The sequence below is a fragment of the Barbatula barbatula genome (genome assembly GCF_947034865.1).
Source record: "Barbatula barbatula genome assembly, chromosome: 19".
In the NCBI taxonomy this organism is placed as follows: domain Eukaryota; kingdom Metazoa; phylum Chordata; class Actinopteri; order Cypriniformes; family Nemacheilidae; genus Barbatula; species Barbatula barbatula.
This window is the reverse complement of record NC_136782.1, coordinates 2,976,713-2,989,135: the sequence shown is the minus strand read 5'-3', so window position 1 is coordinate 2,989,135 and position 12,423 is coordinate 2,976,713. Positions and strand designations below refer to the sequence as shown.

General features: G+C 37.6%; 2 protein-coding genes across 5 annotated transcripts in view; both read left to right on the top strand.

Annotated features, from left to right (window-relative positions):
- The first annotated feature begins 680 nt into the window (after positions 1 to 680).
- LOC306908264 (uncharacterized protein) lies at positions 681 to 6,997 on the top strand. Of its 3 annotated transcripts, XR_013787990.1 has the most exons (6): positions 681 to 808; positions 907 to 1,067; positions 1,673 to 1,837; positions 3,103 to 4,445; positions 4,924 to 5,082; positions 6,534 to 6,997. XR_013787990.1 is itself a non-coding variant. In XM_079480970.1 (5 exons), exons 1-4 carry the CDS (start codon positions 787 to 789, stop codon positions 2,001 to 2,003), a joined length of 399 nt encoding a protein of 132 aa, XP_079337096.1. In that variant the 5' UTR covers positions 681 to 786; the 3' UTR covers position 2,004; positions 3,103 to 3,777. The 3 variants fall into 3 exon arrangements, 2 of the variants coding, with proteins under 2 accessions (XP_079337096.1, XP_079337097.1); XM_079480970.1 differs by lacking the exons at positions 4,924 to 5,082; positions 6,534 to 6,997 and adding an exon at positions 1,953 to 2,004 and having other exon boundaries at positions 3,103 to 3,777; XM_079480971.1 differs by lacking the exons at positions 4,924 to 5,082; positions 6,534 to 6,997 and having other exon boundaries at positions 3,106 to 3,895.
- Positions 6,998 to 8,462: 1,465 nt separating this feature from the next.
- Positions 8,463 to 12,423, top strand: part of igsf11 (immunoglobulin superfamily member 11) — a 59,992-nt gene continuing 56,031 nt past the window's right edge. The window contains exons 1-2 of one of the 2 annotated variants that reach the window (XM_079482232.1): positions 8,484 to 8,785; positions 8,884 to 9,002. In XM_079482232.1, the coding sequence (XP_079338358.1) occupies positions 8,942 to 9,002 (61 nt within the window). In that variant the 5' untranslated portion in view covers positions 8,484 to 8,785; positions 8,884 to 8,941. Of the gene's footprint in view, positions 9,003 to 12,423 lie in introns of both variants that reach the window. The other variant, XM_079482231.1, reaches the window with a different exon arrangement.

Sequence of the window (12,423 nt, the reverse complement as noted above, 5' to 3'; positions counted from 1 at the left end):
AAACCCATAACCTTGCATTGTTAACGCAATGCTCTTACCACTGAGCTACAGGAAAGTTATCGGAAAGTTACTGATGGTTTATCTGTAAAATCACAGGTTAATACCTGCCAGCAAACAGAACAAGATTTCTGAGTAAAAACAGCAAATCAAAGAGTGTTTGAACAAAAGAACTGCATGAAATGAGACACACCCAAATTCTTCTTCCATTTAAAGATGATACCAGACCTGCGCTGATGGGGGAGCTGGTTTAAAAACTGGTTTTGTTGGTTAATCCAGTTAGACCATTTTCAAACTTTCAGGATAAGTTTACTTTGACATACATCACATTAATTTTGTCAAATAAAACCTATTCTGTGCAGGGCTTCTCCATGTCATAGAAGAACCTTTTTGTCTAAGTGGATCCATAAAGAACCTTTAACATCAGAAGGATCATTCAGTTTCACAAAAGTTTCTTTGTGGCAAAAAAGGTTCTATAGATTATAAAAATGTAGAGATGGTTCTTTGATGAACCTTTGACTGAATAGTTCTTCAAAAGTGTATTTGAACAGAGAGGGTTTTAAAGCTTTATTAAATAATTTAAAAAAAATGCCATGTTGTAAGGTCTTCAAACTACCAATCAGATTGTCAGGTGAATGTCAGGTTACTTCATAAATGTTCATGAGCCGGGCGTGGATGTTTTCACACGCATGTGGGTGGAGGAACTATGGGGTGGGTTCACAATGAAAAACACAAATCATATAAATACTTTGGTAAAATAATTCAGATGATACTGAGAGCTGCTTCATCATGGAGTTCGATCTGGACTCAGGTAAACAGCAGACTGATTGATCTTGTTTAGATTGACTGATTGATTTAAAAAGTAAACTAATTTATTATTGTTTTATCCTCTCTGTGTTTTTCTTCAAGCTGTTGGAGTTGAAGAAGGAGAGCTAAAGAAGGCAGAGGGCCAAGAGGTGGAGGGCATCTTTGGGTTTGGAAAAAAAGACAAGGACAAAGACAAAGAGAAAGAAGATAAAGATAAACAGAGCAAAGACAAAAAACTCGAAGACAAAGAATGCACAGACAAGGTGAGAATATATTATTGTCTGTGTCTGTGTTTTTCACATGAATGAATTATACAACACATAATTTGTAACAAATATGAGAATACAAATTATGTGTTATATAATTCATTATAAGAGAATGTGAAAAAAACCATTGTGTGTGACTACACTGAAAGATGGGAGATTTTGATATTAACTGGGAAAACATGTTGATGCTAATGTTGATGTGAATGTTAATCTGATTTCTAAATCTCCCATGGTATCAAAATCCATTCATATTTACATTGATATCAGCTGTAAAGAGGTGAAGGACTACAATTTGACAAAATTAAGTGAAAGACACAACATTTAGCATCTATCTTCTGAAAACAGACCACACGATCTAAACAATTATCTAAATATAAAGAAAGAGAATGTTCTCAACAGCAACTGAACAGTTTAAATTTGAGAATCTTGGCAAATGTCCACGACGAGACAAATTGAGCAAAACTTTTTATTCATATTAATGATTTGACTCTGTAATATCCATATTTGATGAGATGAAAAGCAGATTCAGAACCCTAAATTAATTTATGGATGTATAAATCCTAAATGAATGCTGTTGTTACTGTATGTCATTGTGTCTTCAGCGCGATTGCAAAGAAAAAGAGAAGGATAAGGACAAGGAGAAGTCTAAAGACAAAGACAAGAAGAAAGACAAAGAACACAAAAAGGGTCACGGACACGGCCATGGTCATGGACAGGGTCGGGGACGTGGTCGGGGACGCAGGTCTTCATCTTCATCCAGTGATGAGGTAAGCCCTGTGCTGCTACTCCTGAGGATTCTGGAAAGACTTCATTTAGCAAAATATGATTCATATGAAATGTAAAGTTTGTCTCAGTGGGTGATTCTTGTTTTAAAAACATCAGTTACCCAAGAGGATGTGGGTTGGGCTGCGTGTGTCGTGTAAAACGGGCTGAGGTGTGGTCATAATACATACATTTCAGATGAGTCAGGACAGGCATTTAATTCTTCAGGAGCTCTTCTGATGGTTCTTTCCCTCTCACACAACATTTCCACATAACAGGGTTAAACGGGATGGGTAATTTTAGGTCCAAGGTCATAGTGTGAAGAAAGTTATATATGCACATATCACATCAGCTGAATGCAAGAGCATCAATAAACAACTAAACTTCACTTTTGATTACACCTGTTTAAAAAAATCAACAGGGAAAAATTTTAATGGTGCATTTATTTTTTTATTTCCGTCATACTGTATATTGTAAATTATGTGTTATATTAAAAAATATATAAATGCATACAGTACTGCAGTATCAAATCTACCACATGTGCTGTTGTAGAATACCGCCCAGCCCCGCAGAAATATTATACACATCAAAAGACACACATACAGCATCACATAAAATAATGTTTTCTGTTAACACGAGGATACTTCATTTCACAGACATCTATGTTAAAGGGATGGTTCACTAAAGAATTAAAATTCTGTCATGAATTACTCATTTTCTTGTTGTTGCAAATCTGTATACATGTATTTGCTTCCAAAGAAATATATTTGGACCAATGCTTGTAACCAAACAGTTCTTGGACCCCATTGACCACCATAGTAGGAAAAATGACAATGGCAGTCAAAAATGCCCCAGATCTTTTTGCTGTACATTCTTCAAATTATCTTCCTTTGTGTTCAGCAGAACAAAGAAATGTATAAAGTAATTCTTCCTACTATGGTAGTCAATGGGGCTCAAGAACTGTTTGGTTAACCGCATTCATCCAAATATCTTTCTCTGTGTTCATTAAAACAAAGAAAATAGATTCGTAACAACTCGAGGGTGAGTAAATGATGACAAATTGTATTAAATTTTCACTTATTGATTAAATTCTGTTAAAACAGTTAAAAGCTGATTTCTTGTTACATTTCCCTGTAATGCTGGAAAACTGTTTTTATCTAAAACATGACTGACAACACAGATTTTGCTGTTCTCAACGTAACACAACATATTTTAGATGTATGATTGTGTATGCATAAAACCAAAATATAATCTCTCTTTCTTTTTTCAGTAGGACTAAACCACCACTGAAGACTTCTCAAGCGGAACATTGCTACTACCTTACTAACTGAGGTTTAATACGGAAAAAGTTGTGGAAGATAGAAATTGAAATAGAAGTTAATTTTTATAAAACAAAAGTGAACATTTTCTGAGAAATATGATTAAAAATTTGGGACAACTAGCCCTGGTCTCCCTTGTTTTCAATACACCATATACAAACATCACGTAAAAGTGAGTGAGTGAGTGAGTGAGTGAGTGATTGAGTGAGTGAGTGAGTGAGTGAGTGAGTGAGTGAGTGAGTGAGTGAGTGAGTGAGTGAGGTGACATATCATCACTTATGAGTGTGAAGATTGTTGCTTTTAGATTTGTGCCCAAAGATACAGATATCTAGTTCTGCTTTATACAGCCTGTGGTGATTTAATCAAATATTATCAAACAGCATTTTATTAAAAACAATGTACTGAACCCGCGAGTGACATGATAGTCTTATTTAATTAACACTGCATATGATAGTCTTATTTAATTAACACTGCATATAGGAATTTATTGTGTGTCTGATATTTGACCTGTGTTTTGACTTCCATAACCTTTTATGTTTTACTTATAGTCAATGTTTTCTTGTACAGCTGCTTTGTAACAATGAAAATTGTAAAAAGCGCTATATAAATAAAGCTGACTTGACTTGACATGAGGCGCCTAAAGATGATCATTTAAAATGAGCAATTTGTATAAGCTATTTTGAGTTGTATGCCTATTTGTGTTTGGAAAGTTGCAGTATTAAAATGAGAAACTTAACATAACGTAACATTTGCCTCTATATCGCCATCTATGTCTTAAATATACAGTTGCAGATTACTTTTCTTATTTTAAAGTGCATATGAATATAAACGGGTATTGCTGAAAACATCATTGCAAATATGATGAGAATATGATTAACTATAAAATTCTAACTATAGATTTGCGCAAAGCATTAGCAATTTATATGCCACGCCTTTAATATTTTGCGTTTGATAACGTGACAACATCCTGTTTTAGCCAATCGTGTGGACAAACAAACAAGGTAATGAACATTCGAAGCGCACGCTCGCCTACTTAAAAACACAAGCCGAGCAAGTCCTCTGAGACGAGCGGTCAAGGTTTGAGTTGAGAAATCTTTCGTCATGTCAGATCTTAACGCAGATAACTTTACGACACTCGATCGGTGTTTTATCCCTTCATTCCACACTGGAATGACTTTAATTATCTGTGTATATTTCAGCTGTTGGAGGCGACGAGGTGAAGAAGAGTGAAGGCAAAGAGGTGCAGGGAATCTTCGGGTTTGGAAAAAAGGATAAAGACAAAAGCAAAGATAAGGTGAGCGTGTTTAGTTTTTATAATCCATTGAAACAATGGAATCAGAAACAAAACGATTGACCTTCAGATCATAAATGAGTCGGTAGCAGTTTACATTTACATTTAGTCATTTAGCAGACGCTTTTATCCAAAGCGACTTACAAAGGAGCAATAAGGGATATGTCATAAAAGAGCAATAGTACATTAGGTAGCTAATACAAAGTTACTAATACAGTTTCCTGACTGCAGTGCAGTGCACTTCTGTTACAGCAACAGCAACATCAACATCAAAATGACAATCTGATCATATTACACATGTAATGCTAAAAATACTCCTTTATATAATGTTATATGGGTATTTATTTTATTTAATATGATAACATTGATGAAAACAGGCTTTTTCATATGTGTTTATCAGACCTCAGAGGTCAATATGAGGAGGGTTTACAGATGTGCAAAATGTGCATCTTTAAAAATGTATATTGTTTTAAACATTTAGAGTGATTCCAAAGACAAGGACACTGAGCATAAAGACAAACACAAAGACAAAGAGCATAAAGACAAACACAAAGAGCACAAAGGCAAGGTCAAGAACAAGAAAGATAAAGAGCACAAGAAGAAGAGCGGCCACAGTTCCCCTTCCTCCTCCAGTGATGAGGTAATACACACACACACACACACACACGTTTGTGCTCCGATGTTATAAGTGTATTACGGATTAAATAGTCTTGCACTTTGATATAAGGAATAGGGCTGCTCGATTGTGACAAAAATCTCAATCGTGATTATTTTGGCCAATATTGAGATCCCGATTATTTAACACGATTACTCATTAACCTTTAAAACAACATAGAAAATAAAAAACTTTGCTTTTAAACTCTGAATTTAACTGAAAAATGAATGTAAAGAAATAGCACTGCCTAACCACTGTAAAGAAAAGGTGCACTGTGGATTTATACTACAAGAAAAGAGAGGATCCTTGCTAAATGGAATGCGGCACAACAATCGTTTATCCTGATTATTTCGTGTTTTGTAATTGATGAAGGCTATCATTGACGATAAAATATTCTATTAATTGCACAGCCCTAATAAGTTATCAAAATTTGTGTCTCATTCTCTGTTTACACACCTGTGACCCCAGAGAACATACGGCATAAATGTCATGACCAAATGGACACGGGTTGGGCTCCATAAACACCAGATAAAGCTTTAACGTAAAACTAGACTATCTTGAGGAGTGGTCCTGGCATGTTTTAGACCCGGCTGAGATTATTCCACCCCATGCAACATTTTCATTATAAAAACGTTATTTTGCGATTTTGAGTCACACCCGCAAAAAAGTTACAAAATAACTGCACTTTATTCAGGTCTTTATTCAAACAACTGAATAATGATGCGGAAAGCTTGACAACAGAACAGTAACCTGTTCCGTCAGTATGCAAAAACACAGTCTGCCGCTGGAGAGAAGTCAAGTATTCTCAGTCACGGACCGCTATGGTCTCACCGCTGGTAATGTTGACCGACTGGTTTATTCAAGTAGTTGTGTTTTATAATCGCAGTCACGCTCACAACAGCATTCAATAATGCTGCACCTCAATCCAGACTTTGGGTGTCCTGAACACCCTTGATGTATACCCATGATTCTTAGTCTTAACCCTTGGAAAAGTCAAAAATCAATAGGAATATATTTGGCAGATGCCTCCACCGCAAATTTAAAATGTAGCCTATGAATGTGCAATGTTAGTAGAGAGAGGACTTAAAATAAACTGTATAGGTATCAGTCCAGTGAAGGGATTTTGGTTGTGTCATTTGCTCTTTCAGAATTCAGAGCATGTGCTGCTGTGTGTTGTAGTGAACTCGTGTAGTTGGTAACAGCAGACAGTCTGTCAGTCTATGCTTGCTGCCGAGAGAATGACAGATCTTATAAAATCTCACACTGATACTGTACAGACTCCAACACTGTTTATTATGATCTATTTAGTTAGGATGCTGTGATTTAAAGCAAATACGTGTTTCTTTTTAATTGTAGCAAATATCTAGACATTACTTTGTGCATTCTATGACTTGAATTTGACCGTTTCTTTTCCTTTTCGTCTTTTCTTTTTGTAGGACTAAAGCAAGACTGGGGACATTTACACAATACTTGATTCATGCATTTAAATGAAATTTATCTAGTGAAACACAATCTGATCATCTTAAAATAAAATCAATTGCATGGTCTGTGAAGTCCTAGGATGCAATTCAAAAGATCTCCACAAGGTGGCGTCTCTCACATGTTAAATCTTCATTGTCTCTGAACACTGAAGATTCTGTGGCCAATCTTTATTTTGTGTAAAAGTACTTGCTGGTTAAATAAACATGGCTCCTTAAATATTCTGGTTCCATTTTGTCTTTTATAAAACGCATTTTGCTGGCTGATGGTTGGTGTTGAGTTAGGGTATGGTTTATATTAAAAAATACATATTATAAATTTTTCTTTTTTAACGAGATGCAAACTTGACCCTTGTACACAACATAAAACAAAATCACAATGCTTCACCTTTCACAATCCAATAAAGTTCCATAATTTTTTTTACATTCTGTATTTGTCTCATTATGGGTTGTGGATAGCAACCTTCAGACAAGCAACTCTAACCTCTGGCCCAAAATTCCTGTTTGGGTAATTTCCTGCTTAGATATTTGTTCAGGTCACACAATTGACCTGATGAGCATGACGCAGTATTGGCTGTGCTCTCTTCAGTCACAGAGAATCATAAATTATACAACCGAAGCAAACCTCTGTCCCAAAAACTATCCAAGTCGATTTATCAATTTAGCATAACTGAGTTTCGACTCTTGTTGAATGTCACTATATGAAGCGAAGATTGCATGGCCATAATTTAGGTTAAAGCATAGATATTAAAATGTCTTCCTGTGTGACATTCACAAATAGAAAAACTCTTTGTGACCGTCTTGACAACCTCATCCGACACAGTGAAGCTTCAAATAAGAGGTTTTTGCACAGATCTGTCTTGTTTGAGCACAATTTGTATGCTTATTCGTTTATGTTTGATAACAGTATAGATAAATCATCTGAACAAGCAGGGCTTCAGCTTACAAACTGTGTCTTGGACCTCCGTTTCTCGGCTGAGATCAAACTGTGCCAGAGATGAGAGAACCGACCCATTGTTGCCCAGAGGCGGGGAAGAAAGAAATCTCTCTCTGTCCGTCAGACGATGACACGTTCTCTCATTCCGTGCCAAACGCCCGCAGGATAAATGCAAAGCGCCATATTGCATGTTTTTGTCCAGCCACACCCTTTTGATCTTCAGCATGCATACTTCATCAAACAGAGTACTGCTGAAAGTTAAATCAGGAAAAAATAAAGTTTATGCTTGTTTAGGCAGAATGATAAGATCATCAGCAAAATCACAACCCAGCACACGAGCAGAGTCCTAAGAGATTTTTTATTTGTCAGCGTTTTAGTTTTTAAAAGGTTAATTTTGGGCTGTCTAAATTCGAGTCCATTATGCAACGATTACATAATTAAACACAAATATGAGTAGGCCTAGCCTATAACGTGCGTCTCCATGCAAATGTACATGCATGGGTGTATGTGAGGGTAAACGCTACGTAATGGCGACCAATAAATGTCTCCACAAAAATCGTAATACCAAGATTTTTATAATATTTGTTAAAATGCACGTTTTCTTTTTTATGGATGCTTGACTGAGGTGGCAAATGTCTCCCATTATCATTTAAAATAGATTTTAACGTGTACGCTTAAATATTTAATTATATTTGTAAAAATTAAAAGATTGCTTTTGCAATCTTTACTATAAAATTGTGAAATATTATTGCAATTTGAAAGGGAACTATTTTGAAGTGTGGAAAAAAATTCTAAACGTACATCTTTTTGACAGGTCTCGTTAGATTCACTATTACATATTTATTCTAAAGTCTTTGTCGCATCCATCCTGCGCGCACCTGACGCGCGGTCACACCGGGGCGCGGCGCCGCCATACGTACATCCGTGCGTGCGCGCTGCCTAGTAAAACCAGAGCAGGGCACTGTTCCCTCGCGCTTCGGATGGCGTCAGCGGTCTCCAGGCAACAGGCCAGCCGTCAGTCAGTCAGTCAGTGAGGTTCCCAATCACGGCGGCTGCGGTCACGCTCCTCTCTCGGATCCGGTGCACGTTTCTCCAGTTCAGTGTCACAGACAGGTGAACGGAGCGCACGGAACGGGTGGATGTGTGCTGAAGAACAGAACCGAACCCTTTGGTGAACGCTGAACCGGACACATTGGCGGCGGATCCTCGCGCGCTCCCGAGTTGTCTGAGGGAATTTTACGCGGACGGCGAAGACGCGCTAACGCCAATTGAGGTGGACTTTTTACGCCTTGTACTTTGTATGTCATGACATTTAAACGTTTTACACGCTTTAATTGCGTTCTAATGGACTGCTATTTCACGTCGAGCAAGGTGTGGAGATATTCTGACTGACTTTGAATTTAACGACACGGCGACTTTACGTCAGAAAATGCTGAAATTTCACAATTCTGATCTATGGATTGCTTGGATGTTCTTTTTTTGTGTCGACGGTAGGTTTAATGTTTTACTTAAGTGTTTTTTGTAACAAAAATATAAATGTTACCTTGGGTATGAAAGATGAAAGTTCTGTCCAATGTGTGTGTGTGTGTGTGTGTGTAGTATAATATTTCTTAAAAATGTTTCTGGCCAGTTTATCTTAAAAGCTCTTAAAATGTCTTGTTAGAGATTCACACACACACACACACACACACACACACACACACACACACACACACACACACACACACACACACACACACACACACACACACACACACACACACACACACACACACACACACACACACACACACACACACACACACACACACACACACACACACACACACACACACACACACACACACACACACACACACACACACACACACACACACACACACACACACACACACACACACACACACACACACACACACACACACACACATTTGATTGTTTGTATATTTTGGCACACAGCTCTTGTGTGTATTATCTAAACAAACAGTATTTTGTCAAATTGGGAGTGTGTCATAGATAGTATACAGAGGCACGGACGGGCCAGACGGCGCAGGTCTGAGAGCTGTAATCCAACCAGATTATGAAGAGCACAGCTCCACGTGATACACACAAACACACGATTTCGTTGTGCCATCCACAGTGCAATTCAAGTGAAAGCGTAGACGCTATATGATGCCCTACTACTGGGGATTTGTGTAGTGGTTTTCAGTTCATCATGGTTTGTTCAAGTGTGATGGTTCTTGTTCAAATTTGTTGAGAGGGGAAAGTGACCCCCTTGTGGTTTCTTTGGAATTTCTGTGGCATCTCATGAACTTTAAAATGGTCTCCTGTTACACTTGAGGAACTCCGAATTTGTTCTGTTGCAGAGCAGAACCTTGATGGTAAAATGTCCTAAATCGTAGAATTTCAAGTATTTGGAGGTGAAGAATTCATTTATAGTTTTTTTCTTTCTCAGTGCAGCACAGTGTCTTTGTTGACCTTAGTGTCTTATTGCCCATCTGTTTGTCTTCATTATCGGAAACGCAATAATGTCTATTGTCAAAAAGAGTTAGTTTTTTTCACTCTCTCTCTCTCTCTGCCCCGCCTTGATATGTTCGTCTTTTCGGATATGTCTCATTAATACATGCATGTGTGTGATAGCATTTGCTTGTACAACCCCACAGAACAAATATGCTGTTGTCATCTCTAGTGCACGCTCCATTTACAAAACACTTCAAAGTGCTTGCATGCGCTCGTAACGTATCACAAGAGCTCAGATGAAGCCCCGGGTTCCTGCGTGTCTGATGTTATGGATCTCGTTGTAGGAAAGTCTTTGGATTCCATCTTCCAGAACTGCATCTCACGCTTAGCTGTCACTCTCAGTTTAGAGATGTGTCCTGCACGCGGTCGCTGGATCTGCGGTCATTAATTTTGCATCTTCTGCCATTAGGAAATGGCCATGCATGTATGAAGCCACAGAGAGGCACCTCGAGGGCATGTGAGGAATAAATGGCCATGCTGGCCTGAACTTCAAAAAGAAAAGTAGATCGGGCGAGTTAGATTCTGTGACTGAGAAGTCGACAGTAATATAAGTCAAAGTAAGATGAATGATTTGTTGCAGTGTTTTAAAAGAGAGAAAGAGAGAGAGAGCTTGTTCTGTGCCAGTGAGTCCTATTAATCGTATCATTCTGCCCGAGGGTCCGTGAACAAACCAGCGAACAGATCAATAGTACCAATTATATGAAACTTCCTGTAAAAATCACACTGGACTGAAATCTACATAAAAATGGATTTCCTTTTGTTAATGAACACATCGTTTTTGCTTGGAAAGATTTGAGCTAGAAATGGTTTTCTTTTGTCCAGTTGTGCATCATGTTAATTGTGTGTGCTTAAAATGAAGAAAATTGACGTAAGACTTGCAATGTATAGTTAGGTGATAGTTTTTAGTTTTTTTCACAGGAAAATGCTTTGAATAAGTTCGGGCAGCCATGGAAATCCCAGAGACCTGGCAATTCTAAAATAGTGATTTATGATTTTCTTTTAGCATGACTTTAATTTGTGTATGATAATACAAATTTGTAATTATCAACTCTGTATAAGCATAGTTTTGTATTTCTTTAAGCAAAAGCTGTGGATATGTTCATACATTACAAAACTAAGCTGTGGATATGTTCATACATTACAAAACTAACGGGATGTTTTTAGCCGTTTGTCTTGTGTTTTTCAAAGCAAGGTTCAGGATTATGATTATTTATGATGATGCCAATATGTGGCTTTTACCCTAATTTTCTTTTTTTTCTGATGAAAAGCGGAGCAGCTGGAATGTGCAGAGGACAGATGGAAGTTTCCACCTCGATTATCTTCAGCTAAAAATATCCGCTCAAAAATTAAACGACCATTGGGACTGCTAGCAAAGTGCCTGAGAGAGAGACAGAGAGACGTGATAGGACTCTTGCCATCTTTGGGTTTAGCAAAGAGGAGTGAATCAATTATTTCAGACTTTTGAGAAAGATGGCGAATCACTTTCGAGAGGTCGGTGGGGGGCTGGAGCTCAGTTTCTGTGTACTCATACCGCTAGAGTATAAAACTCTTCATTCGTGATTAGTCAAAAATAAAATTCTCTAACAGAATGTCTAATCCAAGAGCCACCGTCCTGTAGAGTTGAATTGTATGTAATCCATAACCATGTGTGTTTTATCAGGATCAGAGCAAAACAACTTTAAACATCTCTAGCTAGAGTGAACTTAGTTTAAAATAATTTCCGTATGGTTTAGTTTAGCTCACTTGAAAGAACAATAAAACTTTACATAAACTCTCTTTTAGAAAAGTGCCACTCTAAAATAGATCTCCCTCTCCCTCTTGCTCTCTCTCTTTCACTCTCTCTTTCTCCAATGATGCAGATGATGTTCAGGGATTCTCTTCCTTTCTCTTCTCATTTGTCTGTCCTGGTGGAAACATGCTCATGGATTTGTCCTTTGCATTTCTATGTTAGCAAGACATTGTTTTACGATCTTTAATAATCTTCAAACTCAGAAGAGCGACATACACATGTTAGATTGGAAAGAGGGAAGCACGTCTAAGATGTTGTTGACATGTCACTTTATAGAATTCTAATACATTTTACACCGCTGTAATTCCAAAGGATTACACATGCTTGAAGAGTCACGCTTTATTTAGAAATTCCGAAATATCTATTTGGAGGAGACAAGCTTTTGTGATTGTTGTGAGTGTATTTTGCTACATTTTATATTGGGTGTGAAGATATTCTATTTTCCAAAACACAAACGCAGAGATGTTGAAGGCGTTGTGTCTTGATGGTGGGTGTGATACATTCATGGTTTTCCAATTCATGACGAAGACAGCCCAGTGTCACAATAACATACTTCCATAGTTCATCTGCAGTACTCAGATGCACCCTGCATATAACACATT